Source organism: Kryptolebias marmoratus, linkage group LG7 (genome assembly GCF_001649575.2).
Source record: "Kryptolebias marmoratus isolate JLee-2015 linkage group LG7, ASM164957v2, whole genome shotgun sequence".
NCBI lineage: Eukaryota > Metazoa > Chordata > Actinopteri > Cyprinodontiformes > Rivulidae > Kryptolebias > Kryptolebias marmoratus.
The window spans coordinates 1052918-1075239 of NC_051436.1; the positions used below are offsets into that span (position 1 = coordinate 1052918).

General features: G+C 42.8%; 1 protein-coding gene and 1 long non-coding RNA gene across 2 annotated transcripts in view; one reads left to right on the top strand and one right to left on the bottom strand.

Moving 5' to 3' along the window:
• npy2rl (neuropeptide Y receptor Y2, like) overlaps nt 1–22322 on the top strand; it is a 38300-nt gene that overhangs the window by 9693 nt on the left and 6285 nt on the right. The window contains exons 2-3 of the mRNA XM_017436983.3: nt 14158–14412; nt 14484–14616. Coding sequence (XP_017292472.1) covers nt 14191–14412; nt 14484–14616 — 355 coding nt within the window. The 5' untranslated portion in view covers nt 14158–14190. The remainder of the gene's footprint in view (nt 1–14157; nt 14413–14483; nt 14617–22322) is intronic.
• LOC112451445 lies at nt 17369–20468 on the bottom strand. Its single transcript, XR_003040270.2, has 4 exons — nt 20384–20468; nt 19954–20025; nt 18155–18332; nt 17369–17606 (listed from the first exon to the last, which is right to left on the bottom strand). It is a non-coding gene; the product is annotated as an uncharacterized LOC112451445 (long non-coding RNA).

Below are 22322 nucleotides of genomic sequence, written 5' to 3' on the forward strand. Positions count from 1 at the left end.
AATTGAAGGTTGGAGGGGAGGAGAGAGGAGTGAGTCAGGCAGTGCGATGTAAATGTCACTGCTACCCGCCAGGAGAGGAGCTTCAGACTCTGCTGAGGCGAAGAGGAAAGAGGAATTGGATCAGTGTCGAAGGAAATCCTTCCCCTTCAACGAGCACAGCGGTGCACCGAGCTTTTAGACTTCCTTCAAAGATCAGATTAAAGGTAACACCATCAAATATACACATCAAACCCCATCTGAGCCTCTAATCAGAGTGAGGACGATAAATGTCTGATAGACCGATGGAAGGGTTTTAAAGTCCTGGTCAGGACCCAGCTGTGGGTCCAGACACCAAGCAGGTGGTCCTGCTGCTGTTCAGAACTGATCTTGAAATATTCACCATAACTGTGATAAAAGCTAAAATTAGACAAATGGATAAAAAGAATTAAAGGTTCATGAAGCAGTAAGCATTGAAAGCATGTGTTGGGAAGACTCTCAGCTACTACCACACCAAACAGGAGCTCACTTTCTGCAAAACTGACTGACTTTCAGCTATTTTTGTGTTTTCTATGGCGGTTTAGGTGTAAATTGGGTTGACTTAAAAAGTTCATCAAATGAGTTTAATTAGAATCCATCCACTCTTCTTACAGGACTGTCTGGACCAACAGATTTGTATTGTTGGGTATTATTTGGCAGATTCCAGAGATTATTTTGTTTTATGTAAACTGATGGCTTTTATTTAATTTATTGTAAATGATATTAACAGTAGAAATGCCAGACATTTTGTTAAAGCAGTGAAAATCTTGGAATAATAATGATAAAACCTCAGCTTGAAGCTCGTGCCTGCATCGGATGGGATTACATTCATGTGAAAAGAAGTCAAACCCCTCCCCCTGACTGTCCCACGCTGGTCCATGTGTTACTGAGCAGCAGGAAAAATGAGACAATAAACCCACAGATTAGTCCCAGTCTGCGCAGCTCGTTCTGGTTGATAAAACAAGAAATAAATGATTTCTGACTGTGAGTCTGTGGTGTTTTTCAGGTGTTGTTCAGATTTACAAACTGAGACTCTGACACTGAAAGGATGAATCTTTCAGCTTCAGCTAAAACTCCTGGAGCTTGTCGAGTAACTCCCTGAAACGTTCAGCTGTTTTTATTTACAGCCTTCCACTCGTACGCAGATTCTCAGGCTCTCTGATGCTTTCTCCTTCTGTCTCCACTTAACTTTGCATCTCCATCCTCTGATTTATTCATCGCTCCATTTCTCACTCTCCTGTAACTTCCAGCACCTCTATTTTTGTCCCAGAAAGCAGGAAGAGGCTGAGCGGAGCATGAGGATTCACAGAAGCTCCTTATAATAATCATTTACTCTACAGACTGTAGGTGATAATTCTTCTCATTAACCAGCTAAATAATCCCACAGAGTCAGATATCAGCTCTGTGTTCCAGCCTTGTGTGACGGGGATATTTGAAACTGGATTAAATGGAAGTTTTGAGTTCAACTTCTGACATTTTTCTCTAATTTAATTAGAAAATTTGAGCTGAGTCCACAGTTTTGGTGACGCTGACCTTTCAGTGAAATGAAAGACCCAAACAGAGTTACTGTGCTCCTGGGTAAACTCTTGGGTTTACCATCAAACATGAACATTTTTGACATTTGCAGAAGTTTAATCCAGTCTTTCAGTCATGAAATGGTGATGGTTAGAAATAGCCCTAACTGCAGCTGTATCCAGAGCTCAGTGTGGACCAGGACCAGGTCTGTGCTCCTGCAGAGCTGCTGAGGGAGTCTGACGGTCCAGTCTTTGTGCAGGTTGTGGATCTAAGGGGGGTTAGGGTGCAGGTTGGACTCCAGCAGGGCTGCTCTGGTCTCCGATGTTCATGGAAGGATCTGAACCTGCAGTCAAGCCTGCATTTCCTTTCTGATTTTACATTTTCTGCCCAATAGTTGCTGCAGATGTAGATTTAATCTCCCTTTAACAAGGCGAACTGATCCTCTCTCAGCTGCAGTTTTAAAATCAGCTGCAATCAGATCCTGTTTAACCCCGCCTGCATGTTTTATTGAAACAAATATGTCATTGTTAGGCTTTTTTCAGTCAGTACAGATGACGTGCTGATAATACCGTGCATCTAAACTCTGTCCTTCCTGCTGCAGTCTTCGCCTTCCTGTCAGCGTTCATCATTCTCATCACGAGCCCTGTGGTGATTCTGAGTTTACCGCCAGTTTAAAAAGCAGAGCTTAGCTGCCTTTTTAAAGATGCTCTGCTGCCCCAGGCCTGTTTTCTGCTCTGGATTTCTGTGGAAATGGATTCTGTTTGTCCAACACCAAGCAGATAGAAGAGGTTCTGTTTTGCCAGACAGCAGCTTGCGTGTCCATCTGTAATCATCAAACTGACAGTTTTCCTCATGCTGGGAGTCTCGAGTGGTAAATTCTCTGTTTCTAAGAAGTGAAGATGCTGAGCTGCTGGTTTTCAGTCTGTCGCTGCAGTCAGCGTGATTTATACCTGGACCCAAGGTGAAGCAGTTGCTCAGACATCGTTTGTTAAACATGAAATGTGCTTTTTAGTCTTATAAGGTGCGTCTGTGGCAAATAATATAAATGTTAGAAAATATCTTTAACCTGCTCCTAATCAGAAAATCGTCGTTGATTACCAAACAAGACTTAGAACGTAATATTTATCTGCATAATTTCCACCATCTGGGAGAAACTGAATAAACACAAGTTATCCACGGGTCAATACTGATAATACAATAATCCGGCCAACAAATACAAGCATTTACAGCTGAGGGAGGAAACTTAGGAGGTTCTGGAGAAGCTGGTTAAAGATCCAAACATGGATCAGGTTATCTTTATCTTAGAAAAACAGAAGTGAGGAAGCTTCAGTAACAGGATGAAGTAGACTGAAACCAGGCTGGATATATTCTGGTGGATCGATGGTTTCTGGTTGTGAGTGAGTTGTTGCTTCCTGTGAATGATTCGGGGGCTGATGGACTTCTTGACACCTACAGGTTGGGAGGAGCTGGAGACTGATGGGTAAATTTGAGGCAGAGTTAGTTTAGTTGTCAGTTTGTGTTCCTGTTTTCACCTACAGTCAGGTATTCTGTCAGACGTTTGATTTATCTGCTTTCCGGTGCCTGTTGGACTCCACGGAGACTGCCTTTTGTCACTGTTAGCCTTTTTACACAAAGACAGGAAGTGAGGGCTTTCGTTCAGCTTTATTTTGCATTGTTGCTTTCCACAGATTGATGCACTCCTGCTCGTTGAGCTGAAACATCTCGCTGGTGTTTGAGGAATTGCAGCTAAGCGTGAAACAGTCAGAATGATTAATAATCCCCACAGGTCTGGTGGATTGCAGATTCTTGGCTGGAACTGAGCGGTTGCCTCCTGAGGAAGACTTTATGTGTCGCAGGTTGAATGGAGCTGGAGACTGACTGCAGAATTACAGCAGAGGCTGGTTTGGTTGGTCCTCAAAAGAATGAGATCGTGAATAAAAGTGTTTTAAAGGAGCTTCTTCTGAACGGAGCCTGAACACTTGAACAATCGATTTAAAAATCAAAGTAAAAACAGCTGCTGAGGGATCTAACTCAGGGAAATGTTTCAGACAGATCCTCCCGGGAGGTGATGTCGGGGTAGAAACAGCAGAAACAGTAGAAACATTAGAAACAGTACGGCTGGATTAGAAAAGCTTCAACAGAATCGTAGCTGAAGATCTGTCTCCATGACTCAACCCCAGACAAGAGTCAGAAAACTGATGGAAGGAACGTTTCAGGGTCTGCTTTGTCCCTTTTTATAAATTATTGGAGGTATTTACTCATTGGCATTAAAATGTCACTGATAATTACGTCACCTGCAGCTGTTTTCTGACATTTGAACAGATTTGATATTTGAAATCGCAGATCCTGGGAAGGTGAGCTTAAATGTTAAAATCTGTTTGACGAAACCAGAGAATTCACTTTTTCTCTGATCGCTGACATTTGATAAACTGCTAAAATTAAAGAGCAGAAGCTAAAATTTAGCTAAAAGCTAAAGTTGGCAAGACAGTAACTAAAAGACAAAAACGGAGCCAGTATGCAGATTTTAGAGAAGGTTTTGAAGGAATTAAGCAGATCTTGTTGTATTTTTATGGGAGTTTTTATAAATAAAGTTAAATATTTACAGAGGTTATGAATATTAAAGTCAGATCACACTATTCCCAGTCGATCCAAACGTTTTGCTGTATGAACAGTTTAATTAGGATGTCTGCAGAAGTAGAAGCTGAAAAATGCTTGAAAGTAACGACAACAGAGGGAATGCTGACTCAGCGTTTAACAATAAATGAAGAATGGACGCTGTTTGTCTCATTAAAGCAACATTTTGGTATTTAGCTCAGACAGGAGGGGATGTTTCTCTTCCAGACAAGTCGAAGACAACGATTGAGCGTTAATTAGCCGAGTTTCCTGAATAAAGCTCCCCCGTCGTCTTGGTGGGTCGACATTTGTTTTCATTTCCCTCTCTGCTCTTCTGTTTTCATATTTGGGTTTGTGTTTAACAGAGAATTAATCCTCCTAAAGGAAATCAAAGCCCGGCCTCGTCCAACAGCAAACAGGAGCTTCACGCTGCTTCCAGAGGGGAAAAATTAACATTTGCATAAAAGTCAAAAAATCCGAAATGGTGACGTTCCACAGAGGGATTTTAAGAACAAGAACCAGGCTGTTGTTAAAGCAAACATGAACCGGTTTGGACCAACGTGCCGGCTTGTCGTTTAGCTCCGGTTTGATCTCCCCCCACACCAACGGTCCCGGTGCTGAGCGGGAGAACACCGTGGTGTTTCCCTGCATTTTTAATGAAACAAGCTGCCTGCTGCTGTCAGGAATGAATCCAGGAGAATAACGAGCTGCACCTGCAGGCCCGGGGAAAACAAGGGTCGGGTCTGGGGTCTGGGGTTTCACTTATCAGGACAGAAAACTGGTCTGATCTTAGCCAGGTTCCAAAACTAATCAAGTGAACAAAAACACACAACAGGTTTCATCAAGTCAAAAACACTCAGAGTTCAAACCTCCTCCAAGACCACAGCATGATTTCAGAAAACTCCAGATTATAATCTGGATCAGCACCAAACTTTAATCCTGTGTTTTTGTGACAAAACCAACATTTCCTGAAGAACAGATCGTTCTCTGTGGTTCTGTTGCCCTCAAAAAGGAACTTTTCTAGATGGTCCAAATTCTGGAGAAATAATAAAAATGTCATCTATTTGGCAACATTTTTATATAAAAAATAGCTGTTTCCAGTTATTAAGTTATTAATTGCAGCCACTTGAATAATCTCTTGTTTTACTGGATTTTTCTCTGGTTTGTTTGGTTTTTCCCTCCTGAGATCTAATTTCTGCTGTTCTTCAGTCCCGTTCTCTCTCCATGAAGTTTTTCCCGTCTCTGCAGCTCACCGGAGCTGATCCACTTCAGTCCTTCAGAGACGAGTTGAACATTTAATAAAGAGCTGATGTTGTGGATCAGGGTTTGACAAACTGCTTCAGAATTTGTTTGTTTTTTGTCTCTTAAATATTTCTGCATATTTTGTTAGATTTTTGCCGCTCATATATAAAAAAGTTCAGCTCCTTCAGGAAATGGAGGATATGACTTTTAGATTTTAGAATTTAAATCTCTTCATCTCCTTCAGAAACATTGTCTGAAATCTGTTTTGGCAAACTGCTTTTTTTATTCTTCTTTTCCTACTTTTAGCTGCCGTTTTGCTTCTTTTAACCCTTTCAGCTCTCAGCGTTCACACTGAGTGAAGGACTTTCACAGAAAACGTCATTTCTCCAGTTAAATTTATCCTGATAGAATAAATTCTTTTTAATTCTCGAGGCCGAATGTCTGCTGTTTCCGGTCTTGTGTCTTTTCATTCTTTTACGTCTCCAGCCGTCTTGTCAGGACTAATGTGAGCTGAAGTGGACCTCTGGCCCGGTCCGGCAGCAGAGAGCTGCACAGTGATGCTGTTTCATTAAATCCTCTTAATGAGCAGCTCTCAGAGGGCTCACAGCTCATGTTCCACTGCTGCGTCTGTGATTATCTCCCATCTAAAACCACTCTGTCCCCTGTCCGGCCTGCTGTCAGATTTAACAGGACCTGACCTCTGGAAGCGGCGCCGGCCCGGGTTCTGCTGTGACGTTTTCTGTAAACGGTGCGACTTCCTGTGTGAGAGCGCGGCCGGCTGCAGGGCGACAGATCTGTTGTCGCCTCTGTCTGACTCTTTTCTCCTTGCTTCACGGCTGCTGGCTGAAAGGATGCGGCTGTTTACGTGTTTATTGTTCTTCAGTTGACGTAGGAAGCTGCGCCGACCTTCAGCGTCTCTGTAGATTTCACAGGAAGAACAATCTGATATGGGAATTTAAAATTAGATCAAGATGTTCCTGTTTTATGTGTGTTGCTTTCAAGTTTCTTGTCACCTTTTAAAGGGTTTTGTTTGGAAAGCGATGGACACAAACAATCTGTTCAAGTATCCAACAACCAAGGAAATTAGCTTTTTGTCTTCGCCTCTGATGTTCTGTTTGCGAAGCCACTTAAATCGAATCACTCGATCCTCAAAGGGCTCCTGAACTGAGGCGGTTTGGTGTCCACGCAGAACAAACATCAGAAACACAATCAGATGACAGCCAACCGGACGACAGCCAACCGGACGACAGCCAACCGGACGACAGCCAACCGGACGACAGCCAACCGGACGACAGCCTACCGGACGACAGCCAACCGGACGGCAGCCAATCGGACGACAGCCAACCGGACGGCAGCCAACCGGACGGCAGCCAACCGGACGCTGAAGGACTTGTCTCTGCTGCCGTCCACTCAGGAGCCATGTTGTCTCAGTTTTAAGAGTTTTCATTGTTTTAAATCCCACATGGAAACGGTGTTTTAGGAGTCTGACGCAGTACGTTTTGATAACTGTTTCCAGAAAGAAGAAAGCCCAAAGCTCCACCTCTGACCCCATCACTTCAAATACGAACATTTTACTAATCAACTCATGATATAAGTTTTTAATCACCTTTTAAAGCAGCGGTTTGGATCCAGTGAGCGAGCTTTGTGCTAATGATCCACACCTTGTTTCCTGTTTCAGGGTTACAGCACCACATACAGGCCTGGCAGAGGTACTACGACTTTGGGCTTTTGTGTGAAAGTAGACATTGGTAGAAACAGCTTTTTTTTTATTGTTGGAAAAACTGTGCATCAATGTGGACAAGTTCCCATTCATCCAGGACATGTCAGATCCTAAGTTGTTTTTTTAATCAGTTTCTCTTTTCTTGTTTCTCTTCGTTTGCTTTTCAGTTCAGTAACAAAACATTTAATCAAAACCAGGACGTTCAGCTGCCCTAAAAAACCAACAAATACAAACAGTGAAAATACTGTAAATAATTATAAATTTGACCTTAAGCAGTTTTGTTTTGTGTCTTTAGTTAGCGACTGGCTAACATACAAGCTGTTTGTCATAAAGACCAAAAATATTCCTGTTTAATTAGTTTATTGTATGAAACATACCAGTAATAACAGTTTAAAGGATTAAATAGTGTTTTAAACAGTCTGTCTGGACTTTAAGGGCAGAACAGTGGAAATCGAGCTGCTGCAGCCGTGATTTAATATTGAGTTCATCGTCTCAAAATGGAGGAAAATGTAAAAGCCATGAGAACAGAAACAGTTTTTACCCACAGACCCGTTGAATGTCAGCGGAGCATTAACGGGTGAAAATAAATGGGAGCAGCTTGTTTGTTGGGTTCAGCGGCGCGTCACAGATCACATTACAGCATCATTATCCCTCCGCAGGAGGCCGTTTGCACCACTCAAATGGTTTTTAATCAACTTTTTCCTAATTACTCACAAACATTTATCATCATCATGAAACAAATCCTCCGTTTTAAAGTTGTGATTCAAACCAAACTTACTGGAAAATATACAAGACTGCAAACTTGACCAGCTGATATTTACATGTTAGATGAAACTAAAGAGGCTGTTAATTATCCTGTTAATTAACTATTTCATTAGCATGTGAGTCAGCCGGTTCATTAAAGCTGAAATATTAAGTTTACAGGACATGAACCTCACCCCGAGGGGAGGAAGAGGGTGACAGGAATAGGAAGTTAGGTCGCAGCTGTGGCTGCAGCTCATGGAGGAAATAAGGAAACAATAAAACAGTTTTTGATTGTTATTTGTTGTGCATTTAAGGCTCTGTGGGGTTTGTAACCCAGTGAAATGATCCAGAAGTGTCTAAGTGATGAGTCATGGTACGAAGGCTGAGTTTTCTTAAAGAGCAGCAGCTTCCAAGCTTTTATTATCACCTCCTATAGCAGAGGAATCACAGAGGAAAGATGGAGACTATTCTCTGAAAGCAACAAACTGTTTTACTGCTCGGCATTCTGGAAAATAAGTCTGAGGTTAGGAAATATGAGCAAATTAACTTTTAATGTTTCAAATTATAATGTTTTACTGAGATTTATATAATAAAGTTTAAACTGAACCACTTAACGTACAGTCTTAGTTGAGTCTGTGGTGGTGAGGGTGAGGTGGTTTAAGGACCCAGATTCAGGCCAATGAGGAGCCAGGTTCTGGTATCAGTTGTGATAAACACACAGTCTCACCATCGTCTCCACCAGGTGTGAACACCTGGCCCAGTCAGCCTGTTGGACTGATTAAATGATCAGCAGCAGAACATGAATCATGGAACCCACAGAAAGATAAAGACCTATGATTTACAGCAATCCAAGCAGTCCTTTGGGATAATATTTCACTCTCTGATACTGCAGTGACGATCGGTTTTAGATATACTGCACACACACACACACACACACACACACACACACACACACACACACACACACACACACACACACACACACACACACACACACACACACACACACACACACACATATATAACTCTTACCACCCAATCAGAGAGGACAGATTGCTAAGAACAAACTCATTATTAAACTTTGACAGGTGGAGGAGAGCAACATCAGTAAATTAAGGTGCGAAGGCAGCAGAAATGATCCGACAGACCCGGGTGGAGGCAGATTCTTCTTCTTTAACTTTTATAAATATATCCTGTTATATTCTTTTGACCTTTGACCTTAGGAGGAGATGATAGAAGGTGTTTTTTAAATATTCGACCGCTGGTCTTTCCTGTCGTTGAGTTTACTGACCTGATAATCATCTCATTCCCTGCAGCAGATTATTGGGGTTTTGCCGCCATGTTTGATTCTGGTTTCTTCTTGTTTGGATTTACAGGTTTCAGTCTTCTTGTTGGACTTTTCTGCCTTGTGTGTTCAGTTTGCATGAAGCTGTGTTGATGTCTCCTGATGTTTCGACTGACGACTTTTCTCTGATTCGATTTTGCCATCAGACATCAGGAATGCACAGGAAGTTAATGTTCGCCTGTTTGTAACTCACTCCTGCGTTCATGTGTGTGTGTGTGTGTGTGTGTGTGTGTGGAGGCTTGGTGCCGCTCTCTGGGGGGAAAAACGGTATCATTACAAGTTACGGTTTTCCTGAAAATAGCAGCAGTTTGACACAAAGTTTGAAATGCTGCACTTATCATCGCCATGGCAACCTGAAGTTACAGCTGATGATCAGCAGCGTCCCTCTCTGATCCGACGGACTCAGATAAGAGACAACAGACGAGCAGCTTCTGTGACCCTGCAGAAATATTTCCAGGAAGCCTGAACTGTGGCTGTGATGATGTTTGTGATTGATTTCCTGAAAGTCGCGGCTCACCGCGGGAATCTCTCTGCTCCGCCTCTCCTTCCAGCTCAGGTGTGATCAGCAGCTCAGAACAGGAAGTTTAAAGGCGACACAAAGCTCAGACTGGTAATGATGCAACATTCATGTCGAGCCTCGTTTTTCTGTCTGTCTGAGTTTGACTCTAACTGTCGGGTGTATTTTTAGAGCAGGTGGGCTTTTTGAATCCAAGCCATCTGGGAGTGAACTGATAATCTGAATGTTTTTAGGAGAAAAGTGGAAGGTCTGACAGATGTTTGATACCTCTGCTTTAACGCTAAATGCTTTCAGCATTTGCTCTGTTTAAGTTTATGTGTTTACCCCTGACCTCAGTGCTAAAGATGGATAAAAAGATTCCTTATCGATCCTGGGGGGATTTCAAGCCTCCAGTCGCAGCGTAACACCACTCAGCATGAATAATTTATAAACACGAGTCTAAAGACTGACGGTGGAATAGTCAGGAGTTAGTCTCTGCCTCAGGTGGAGAATCTGGGAGTTTGGTTCCTGAGTGATGGTCGGATGGAGCCGGGGATGAGTTGATGGGTCGGGGTCTCGTCTGCACAAAGGAGGCAGCTGGTCTGGTCTGTCGTGGTTGTTGTGTCCGAGGTTGAGTGATGGAAGTACCAACCTGAATCCAGGAGGACTAGGAGACAAACCTGGACTTCCTCTTGAAGGATCCCAAGGATCCCAAGGTTTTTCCAGGCCAGAGAGGATATACAGTTTGCAGGATCTCCTTCCTGTGGGGCGTGCCTGGAAACCCTTCAGACCGAGGTGTCTCCTTGTTTCCATTAATGAACATGTTTAGGTGTATTTTTTTATTGAACCTTTACTTAAACTCATTTTCAGAAGAGGTCTGTTTCAGACAAATGATCTGACAGACAAGCATTTAGGACAGATACAGAATCTGTACAATGAAATAAAATCAAAGTGCCACGTAGCGGAGGATAAAACACTAAAAATAAGATTATATTTGCATAGATTAGAAACATCTAAAATCCCCCAAAGAAACCAAAGTGGACAACTTCAGATCCTGCTGCCAGGTGTTCCAGGTTCCAGGTCACAGTCAGTCCAGAGGACCGCTGCAGGAGCTGAAGGCCTGGGAGTCCACGCTATGGCTGACGTGACACGTGGGAGGAGGTGTATGAAGACAGCCGACCAAGGAGTGATTCATGGATGAAGATCTGCCAATTCCAGAGCCAGCTGACTGAAGAGTGCAGGGTGCAGTGATGGCTGAGCTGGCAGAGGCGTTCATCTCAGCAGTGACTCTGACAGTGGCAGCTACACGCCGTCTTCTGGCCTCTAAGGTCCAACCAGGTCCGATCCTGGTGTAAAACTGAGACCTGATCCTGTCAGCCAGGCGCGAGCAGCGGGGAGCTGAACGCCCTCGGACAACTCGCTCAGTGAATCAGCTCGCTGCAGTCTGCAGAGGTGCACGTCTACGGTTTAATCTCCTGTGTCTGTGTTGTTTGTGCATCAGGAGAAATCTCCCCCGGGCCGATCCTCTGACCTACATTTCAGAGCGATGGGTCACATCTGCATGTGCAGGAGATCGTTCAAGCTGGTGTCACGTCCCTCCACCTGTTTCCTGCAGCTTAAACTTCCTTCTGCCTGTTTACAAACATGATGTCCTTTTAATTCAAAATGAGAAAAAAACTAAAAGCCAAAATTAGCAAAACAGCAGCGACCAAAAGATGGATCTGATGTTTCTACACTGTTTTATTTAGGAGATATGACAAGTTTAAAAAAGACCATTTACTTGCAGTTCGATACAGTGGAAGTCAATGAGAGTTTGGGTGTGTGACCTCTGACCTCTGGGAGATTTGAGAGAAACCCATCAGTCCTGCAGCAGAGACACACTGGATGGAAGATTAAGTCCTCTTTGGGTTTCACTGGTCGTCTTTGGGGAAATCTTTTGCAGATTTTTGTGAGTTTCATCTGTTGTACAACGTGCTTCTACCAGAAGTCACAACAAACCAGAAGTCCTGATTAAACTGCCTTTATGTGTTTCTGTTTGGGTCTCTGCAGAACTACGGGACGATTAATGAATCAAAACATGTGATGGAAATGAGCAAATAGTAATTTAAGTGTTTTCATTTCCTGAGGCACCGTTCATAAAAACATCTCAACCATCCTTGGCTCACTAAAAGTCACTTTTTGTTTGGTTCAGAGGCGCGACAGTGGATTCTCAGGACTGAATTTTGGTTTCAGTTGGGCCAAATCTTTGCTGGATCTCAGATTCTCACTCTGCCCACAGGCTCTTACTCAGCTAAAGCTCACAGAACGCCTCGTTTTGATTCTTTCTTTGTGGAGATCAACAGCCTGAGGGTGGGAGACCACAGGGAGCTGCCCAGTATGACCACCATCTGCTGCTCTGCATCATGGGAGCTCAGAGCTGCGCTGCTCTGCCCCGAGGCGACTCTACACAAAGTTATCAGAACGCAGAGTTCCTTAACGCTCAAATCTGACTGCAACATTAACACACACAACATGGGCTAAAATAAACAGAATTACTGCTAAACTGCTGAAAAGATGCCATTTTATACCAGTGTTGCTAATGCTAATTAGCAGACATTGGCACCAGGTGACAGACGAAGCTGCTACGAGACTGAGAGACGACTTTGTGACGTTTTATGATGAGTCTGTACCTGTTTTACCTGTTTTACCTGTTTTACCTGTCGTAGCTCCTTGAATGACCTCAGTTTGGAGGTTTTGGCTGATCTGATTGCAGCTAAATCCAAAATAAATCACTGTTAACTTTAAATTACCTTATTGAATTCTGATTATTTTTTTGTTACCATAAATCTGTGAAAGATTGAATCTGTTTGTTAGTTCGGGTCAAAAACCTTCCCTTCTCTGTGCTGCAGTAACATTTGGACAGAAACGGGCTAATTGAGTCCATGTATTGATAAATGAACCAGTTCACAGTTTGTTTTCATTCAAACACAGAACAGATTACAGCTGGTAATCATTTCAAAGCAGGAAAATCACATTATGTGCATCTAATTTATTCTACAAGTCCAATTCAAACAGTCCAAGCTGCTGAATTAACCCAGTGAAGTGAATGTTTTATTTGATCGCTGCTTTGAAGCATCTTTTCTCCTCCGAGCTGAAACAGAAAAGATTCAGGTCAGATCTACCTGTGCTGCTGTTAATCCTTTGACCTGAAAAACAACATGAATATAAATTAGGTTAGAAGATTGTCAGATAATCTGCAGCACAGAAAGAATAAATAAAAACTGGAACACGAGGGCTGTTTGGGCAGCAGCGGCTTTAATTTAAGTTTTAAATAATCAACCTTGTTTGTCAGTTTTCTTCTCTCAGTTGATTTTAAAACAAATATATTATTTTACTGACAGAATCTAAAAGCTGCTTAAAACCGAATTAAATGATTTTCATCTGTCTAATCTGTAATAAATATTTATCCACGGTAATAATGTCAAAACTCACACAATCAACAATGTTTATGGGGGGAGAAGGAAATGAAACTGTATGAAGTTAAATCTTATCATATTTGAGACGCAGATAAAAATCTTTGTAATTCTCTGTCAGCTTTCCTACATTTTCCTGCAGAAAAAAATAAATCAAACCGGTTGGCCTGATTGTGAGTAACTTTGGTGTTGTGCCAAAATTTCTAAAAAAAATTTAAAAATCTCTCCCATAGACATTCTTGGGATTTTGATAAAATTAGGACTTTTTAGCCTGAGCTGAGCCTGAGTGAGTAGCCCCTCCCCTTTACGACCCCCCCCCAGAAAGGGTGGGAATCACCATGGCAACCAGTGACTCAGCAGCTTCTGTTTCTTCTGTTTGTCCATCATGGCTGCCATCATCCCGTTTAAAACCTCTTCCTGTTTGAGGTTTATGCTTTAAAAACAGGAAGAGGTTAGAACCTGCAGTTTCACACTAAAGGTCTCAGAAACTCCTGAAGAAAAAGAGTCTGGTATTGTTGAGGCTTAGATTATTATAAAAACAAAAGACTGATGATGATGTTGGACCTCCAGGCAGTAGCTGCAGAACGTTCTCGTTGTTCTGTTTGGATCTGAAAGCCGACATGTGGAGGTTTCAGCACTTTGAGCCGGTCGTGTTCAGACTTCAGGTCAGAGAAATGATCTGTGACCTTCCTGCTGTCGTCTGATAGAGGCGGCAGTAACTGTCATCCTCTTCTAACCGCCACACAAGTGGTCATCTTCGTTCCTCTTCAGAAATAATTATCAGCAGCAGCTACTGATGTCAACGACTACAATTACAGCTGAGCTCGTTTTCCTGAAGTGGCCCTTTAAACTGAAAGTATCCATCATGTTGAGGACCCTCAGCAGGACCGCAGCAGCTAGCAGCTAAAAGCTAACGTGGTGTTTCTTTCAGCTTTAACAGCTCCTCAGCTCAGCAGGTTCTCTGGTTGTAACTTCAGCTGATATTCACTTTCCTGCTCCCCCGGTTGTCTGTCAGCAGGTCGTGTGAGCAGGCGTCAGCGCCTGTAAAATGGATCTGGCTGGACTGATCTGTTCAGAGATGGAGGCCATCGGCGTCGTCAACACCACGCAGGAGGAGCTCCACTTCCTGCCCCTGCCCGACAACGACCCCAACAACCTCGGTTACCACGACTACGGCTCAAACATCGGCATCCCTCCGCCGGTTCTGCCCACGGGGTTCGTGGGGGGGCTGAAGTTTCACGAGGACCCCATCAGGCTGCTCAGTGTTCAGGTACAGGTGTGGCTGTCTTCAGTTGGGGTGAAGGTTGAACTCCACTAACAGCTGCTTGCTTCTGCCCGCAGGTGGTGCTGATCTTGGCCTACAGCACCATCATCGTGCTGGGAGTTCTGGGTAATTCTCTGGTCATCTACGTCATTTATCGCTTCAAGACGCTGCGGACCGTCACCAACTTCTTCATCGCCAACCTGGCTGTTGGTGAGTGGACATACCTGTGTTTACATATTTAACTCACTTTTAGAGACAAAATCTGCTTAAAATCAAAACATTCAGTCATAAAATCAGAACAGAATTTAGGGTTTGGATCAATCAGGTTAAGATCACTGTGGTCAAAGTGAGAGTTAGGCTTCGTTTAAAGAGTTTGTACAGCTGCATCTTTGGTAAAAGTTGTTTTTTTTGCACTTGAGGTCCTGGATGACTGATGTGTCCGTTGAAATGATTAGAGGTGATCCTGACTGGCTGGTAGAGACCAGTGAAGCAAACCAGTCAGTGTTTCTGGGAGTTGGACGCCTCCTGATCTACTGCTTGTGTCATGTCAGCAAAGTGCTTCATGAACCAGTGGACGGCTTTTAATGAAATTAAATGTCCCCCAAACACTGATTAACCCTCTCAGGCTCAAATTAAGTTTTAGTAACAGGAAAAATCAGATATTTGGGGAAATTATCATCTGAGTAAAATAAGGCTCATAAAATATTAATGTGGAGTAATTAGGTATATGCAATTCGCTGTTGCAATTTTGCAACGTCTGCCTTGAGAGGGTTAATGTTTGGAGTCAGCACGGCCAACTGACCTTAGCAAACCCAGAAAAGTCTCCAACTTTTATGGATATTGAGCTGAAATGTGATGTTGAACCAACACATGCTGTGGGTTCGAACAGATCAACACACGTTGTTTTTTAACATAAGACAGTCCTTCTGTCCTGCTGTCCACGTTCTGAAGGTCGTCCAGGTTCACTTGGATAAAAACTGAGGGACAAAAAGAAAATCAGTCTCTGGGAACATTTGTCTTTTTCTGACCTGATTCTTCCTTTAACTAATCCCAACAACTGAGTCAGACTTATTAACACCTTCTGGACTAAATTCAAGCCCAAACTGATCCAAATTCTTCTGCATCTAATAAACCGAAACTTCTAACATCCGGATCAGAAGATTCTCATATTTTAGATCGTTTACAATCAAACAGATAAAACTAAAAGTTATTGTATCATTAAGTTGTTTATTGTAGCGTTAGCTTTTAGCTAATTCACAGTAATTTAAGTTTTAGGATAAAACTTGGTTCTGGTTAGGATAAGATCGATGAGTTAGCCTCACATTTAGGGATTTAATGTTAATTTTTATTTTAAAAAGCATTAAATACAATCTGTAATTTTTTACCGCAGCTCTAATGTTCAGCTGCTGAATGAAATCTTTTCTGTGATATTTTTTTTAAACATCCTCTCAGAAGGATGAGTTCAGTTTTTTGCCTGGGGGGCTGTTTTTACACCGCAGACTCGTTTTGGGACAAAAAGACCCGATCTTCATCAAACATCCAGTGAGAAGTTTTTGTTTGAAGGAAGCTGATGTAAGTCTGTGTCACAGACTCTGGGATGATGGAAATTCAGCCATTTGTGACTCAATTAAACTGTAGTTACATTATCAGCGTTGGACACATCACAGTTTGAAGTTTCCTTCTTTGCCTCGTGTTAAATGTCACAAACTGAATGAAACTAGGAATGATTAATGGTTTCAGACATTGTGTAAATACTAATGTCAGGAATGACTCTAATATCAGCTGGGTTGGAGGGTTTTTTGTTTGTTTTTAAGCAAATCTTCAGTCAAGTCTTGATTTCTTGCAATGTGACATTGAGGCAGTTTTACTGCAGGAAAGTAGAGTTATTGTCATGATAAACTGTGAGGAGACATAAATAGATTTATAAAGACTTCCCAGATGAAGACCACAGCAGATAAACAGTCACGATAAAACGAAAGTCACCCCTCTGTCAGTTTTAGGGTTTTACACTTCAGGACGTGACGAAGTAAATAAAAACACACAACAGATCCTTTTGTTTTATTATTAACTAAACAAAAACTAAAACTGAATAAAAAAGCAGACAGGTGTGTGTTAACACAACGCCAAGGTGGAAAAGCATCAGCAATGAGCTCAGAGAAGCAGCTGCTGCTGCCCGTCAACCTGGGAAGGGTCAAAGGTCATTTCCTAACCATCTGGAGTCCATCGTTCTACAGAGAGAAAGATTATTCAGAAGAGGAGACATGTAATCCTCCCAGGAGTGGATGTCCCAGAAAATTCACCCCGAAGGTCAGACTGTGCTGTTGGAAACAAGATGAAACAAAACCAAAGAATGTCCGAGAAACAGAAAACACTGGAGGGACAAAAAACTAAGAGTTCAAGACAGGAGGACATAAGTTATACTAACACACATTTAAATTAAAACAAAACAGGATGTTAGCAGGTCAAAGGTCAAAGGTCATGGCTTGTTTGAAAGGCTGCAGCAGAAAGTCTCTTCTCTCTGAAAACATGGCAGCTCGACTCAGGTTCATCTGAAGGAACCAGAAGACTTCTGGACCAGAACCAGACCAGAGGACAGATGTTTACCCAGAATGCACTGCAGCTGTCAGCACGGTGGTGGAGGGCTGATGGTTTGGGCTGATTCTGGAGTCAGATGTGAGGCCATCTGTCCGACAAACAGAACGGTCCAGAACCAGAACCAGAACCTCAGAGAGCTGAGCAGAAACCAATGAGCTGAAGCAACGCTGGAAAGAAGAGTGGGCCACAACTCCTCCACAACCATGAGAGAAACAAACAGGAACCAATGAGCTGAAGCAACGCTGGAAAGAAGAGTGGGCCACAACTCCTCCACAACCATGAGAGAGACAAACGTGACTTCCTGTTTGCACAGAAACTGAACGTTTCTATTTTTGTTTGATTAAAACTTTTATTTATGAGCCAGCCTCGTTGGTGAAGCAAGACGGGGACAGAAGACGGCAGACAGAGATTAAAGGAGACTTTTCTTGCTCTTTAAAATGATAATCTATACATCTGGTTTCTGTGGTTTATCATAAATTAACATTTTACTGCTCACAGAAGGCTCTGCTGCTTCAAACAGTTGTTTTCTTGAAGTGTTTTTATTTCTCTCACATGATAAGAAGGGTTTATATCAGCATCAGCAGAGATCGTTGGTCTGCAGACTCCTGCTGACAAAGGAAAGACAAAAACTGACAATTACTGCTAAAATAGAGTCTAAAATGATTCTAATTGAATGATGTTTCTGGCTTTGAACTTCAAAGTATCGTCATAATAGCATCACATCAAATGTGTCGAAGCTGCAACAAGAAATAAGTGTTTAAAAGCTGAAATCGAGGCACAAATGGAATTTATGCTGCTGTGAATATTTGTTTGTTTCACTCCTTTAGAAGTTTGTACAAAAGAAGATCAGCTCTTAATGTGAAGTTTAAAAACTAAAGGAAACTTGTCTAAATAGGACATCCATTGGAGTTTTGAACCGTTTGGAAAACAATAAAGCTGTCATCAAAAACTTTAAAATTAAACTTGGCTCACAGAGTTTAATCTCAGCTACATTAGTACATGAGATACTAATGAGTTAAATCTAACTCGAGTTAGAGAGTCTGGCTTTGTCTTAAAGAGTGAAAAAGAATTAAAAGCTCCTCGAATGATTGATAAAATCTGGACCGAACTGGTCCAAACTGGACCAAACTGGACCAAGCTGGACCGAACTAACCTGAACTGGACTGAACTGGACCAAACTGGACCGAACTGGACCGAACTGATCCAAACTGGACGACCTGGTTGTGGAGCACTGGGGCACGAAGGGTTTCCTCACCAGTGTCCATCCAGCCACGTTCTCATCGGTGTTGTAGGACCTGGAGGACCTGGAGAACCTGTAGGACCTGTAGGACCTGTAGGACCAAAGCTGGGTCATGATCCGGAGTAAAGAGGTCCGGCAGGGTTCAGATATCCAGTTAACTGAGATCAGCTCTGATCCAATCATCTGCTTCAGCACCCTGCAGGCGATCTCACGTCAGCTTTATTTATCTCAAATAAACCACGTTTTCACACCTCCCCCACCTGTGAAGTGCCATCAGATGCTCACCAAACCTGATTCAGAGTCGGATTTACGCAGTTCTCCTGAGTCATGAACTCAACTTTTATTATGCCGAAGGTTCCTCCTAAAGTTAGGATTGTTCTCCAAACCGTGACAAATCTGTGCTGATAACTCTTTAAACACTTTAATTCAGAGAACTAAATTCATTATGTGAAAAGATTCAATAAATACACCAAACTGCCCCCCCGACAAACTGTATCAAATGAAAAAGGAATCAAATCGAATCTGAAAAATGGTTGAATTAAAGGGTGGAACATGAGCAAACCAGCTCATTAAACTGTAAGAAGTAATGAGGGGAGAAGTGATGCTGGGCTGTGAGGAAAATGAGAAATTACCAGTCCTGTGTGAGAGCACAGAAATTCATTTTATCCACAACTAACACTCTGCAGCAGGGGTGTCCAATCCTGGTCCTCAGGGCCTCCATCCTGCAGGTTTTACTTGTTCCTCTGCTCCATCACACCTGATCTGAATCAATGGGTGATTAACAGGCTTCTGCAGAACATGACGAGGTGATTTAACCATGAATCAGGTGTGTTGGTGCAGAGAAACAAGGAAAACATGCAGGATGGAGGCCCTGAGGACCAGGACTGGAGACCTGGAGACCCCTGCACTACAATTACTGGAAACAAGTAAAAGTAAAAGTTGGGTATTATTTCTGTTCTTTACTTATTTTAGAAAAATAAAAGATCCACTTTAAGGAGTTTACCTCGAGATGTGCTAACAAAGAGACATGGACAGTAAATTTTGAGCAGAAAGCAACATTTCCAGGTAATATTCTGTCCTGAATGTAAAAAAAGAACCATATTTTAAAAGAAGCAGCAGATTGCATCAAGGAGCTCGACTCTGTCCCCGTCCTGCCGTCTCCATCTGTCACACTCTGAGCTAATTAGTCTGAAGAAATAAATGATTAGATGAAGTGGTATTTGTTCTCCTGAGTGAGTATGTGACGTTCACGAGCGTATTTACAGCGCCTGGAGTGTCGCTTGTTCTCAGACATGTTAATGAAATTGGAAGCAAAGTGAACCTCGTCGCTGACTAACTGCACACACACACACACACAGGGTTACTGTTTGTGTCCTGAGAAAAGCTGAACTTGAAGTCACAGTCTGAGAGCTCAAAGGTTTCATAAATACCTTCAGCTTCTGTGACATAAATATATTAAGTCTCTTATCACCCCGGAGGTTTTATCAAACAACTGGGTCTCCCTCTCCTGCTCCTCCTGGGTCTGACCTGAGGTCTCCTCCCAGTGGGACATGTCCAGAAAGCCTCCTCAGGGAGGGGTCTGAGTACCTCCACGGTCTCGGAGGCTGTGTAGTCTCTGGTGTCAGCACCTTGGTGGGGTCTCTGACGGCCGACTGGCCTCTGAGGCTGCGTTTCATTCACCTCTGTCAGATATCACCTCAGATATGACTTACTGTGCTCCAGCTGCGACTCAGGAAACCAGCAGGACGTGTTGATGGCCGACAGACGCAAACACAGGAATGATGCTAACTCCAAAACACAAAAAAAACAATCACAGAAAATAGAATCAAAAACATACAACCAACAAAATGAATGCAAAGGAAAAATGATGAAGAGTTATTGTTCAATATTTCATAATAATGTCTTAATGAAAAATTTGTTTTTTCTCAAAAGCTTCCTTGTCGGCGGACCAGGTGATGAAAAGTTAATGTTTAATTGTCTCATTAGACTGAACTAATAAGTCATCCACCTAATGAAACAATTCAACATTAACTTTTCATCACCTGGTCTGTTAATAAAACATAGAAAAAGCTTTAAAATCAGACACAGTTAGGCGTGTCTTGTTTGTCCAGAGTCCTGGTGATTCTCAGTCTGGACTCAAACCTGTGAACTCAGTCTTCAGTCCGGTCCATTTGCTGGGTACAAATGGAGCGCAGCAGCTGAGCTTCCTGGAGTTGGGGGGGGGGGGCTGAGTCCTGACTCCTGACTCCTGAGGCCCAGTTGGACCAAGCTTGAATTATCTGCAGGATCCTGTCACAGCGTCCCCTGTTCCTGCCACGCCTCCTGCTCTCAGTCATGCTGAAGCCCAGTAACTTTCCACAGTCCCACAGTCTCATGCCACGCCCCTGCACTCCAAGTCTCAGCAATTACAGCTATTAGTTTCACCTGTTCCACCCAGTATTTAAGTCCACAGCCCAGATTATTGAACGGTCTTTACCAAGTAGATGTCCAGCGCTTCTTCACAGTTCCTGCCTGACTCCAAGACCGTAGACCCTCGCCTGTCGCCTGTCCCCTGACCTGCGAGTTTTGCTTTCTCCTTGCCGGATACTTCCTGGAACTCTGACTCGCGGTAATCGACCTTTCTTCTCGTTTCTGGTCATCACCCTTTGGATCGTCCCTTTCTGGATTTGGCTGCAGTCTCTGGACTTCCTGGTTTTGACCCTTTGCCCGGCCCTGGACTCTGTCTCTCTTTCTCGCCCCTTTCTGACCATCCCAGCCACTTACCTGTCCTGGTCCCGCCCCCGAGTCTCAACCTGAGAGTCAAGTCCAGTCTCAGTACTCCAGTTTGCCATTTGTTTACAATAAAAACCTTAAAACTTTGTCAGTGTCTGCGCGTACTGAATCCTGCCAAGTCGAGCCTCGTCAGATCCACCTCGACTCACAGGGAGACGGATCAGATCAGGAGATGTGTCAGGAGAGGATGGTGGAGCTTTCTTAGAAAAACTAAGACTCTCTGAGAAAAGTGGCTCCTTACCTTTGGAAAACGGAGGGAATGAGGCCAAGAAAATGTGTCTGAACCGCTCGCAGACATGTAATATTCAGGAGGTTTCCTCAGGAACTAACCCTCATCGGTTCCAGCAGCTTCTGTTGTGTCTGGATCTGATGTTTTAGGTCACATTTATGCTGAAACACAGGAGACTCTACAGGGACTACAAGCCAGCCGGAGACGTGGCTCGAACAGGCCGTCACGTTTCATTTGTGTCTTCCACCCCCACCCCCTCCCGTCTGACAGAGCCGAGCACAACTTTGATGCTTTCTGAAGTCTTCTTTTCTTGTTTTCACGTCCGCTCCGTCCTCGTCAGCCGTCTGAGCAAACAGGACTGACGCTTTCTGCCTGAACGAACAAAGTGGCAGACGACCTTTCTGTGTTTTCTTCAGCCCTTTTTACGGAGTGAGAAAAGCCAGCATTACTGCTCCGAAGTGCATAATGTGAGAGTGTTGCTGTAAGTCAGGACTTTAAAAATAAGTCAGAAATGTGAAAAGTGCTTCTCTTTTTGTGTTGATTTCTTTTTTTTATTTGTACTTTTCTCTGCTTCAATTAACAGAAATCTCTCAGGAAACACTGAATTTTTACATTTCTACATTAAAAAAGGGAAGGAATCAGTTCATGTTCATCCATTAGATGATTTGTTTTCAGATAAACTGCATCAGTCGACATAAACAGACCTTAATGAACATTATGAAAGAAGATAAACTGAACTAAGAGAGATTTTATTCTCATTTATGGCTCTCAGAGACAGTAAGACATATTTTACATGTTTTCTGTGGAATTTAACATTATTAAACATGACATTTATTAATATTTTCTCCCTAATTTTAGTATCCGATGATGTTCTGGCTTTCTCACATCATTAAAGGGAAAAGTAAAGCTCCTTCTGTAAATCACACAGTTGCATTTTTGTTTTTCAGGCTTCAGTTTGTTTCAGTTGCAGGTCGGATCCTTTTTCAACTTTCAGTGTTTGATGTTTTTTTTTTTTAGATCTCGTCTCTGCCGTACCTCCTCAGCAATCCTCTGATTTATTTGTCTGCAGGTCTTTGTCGG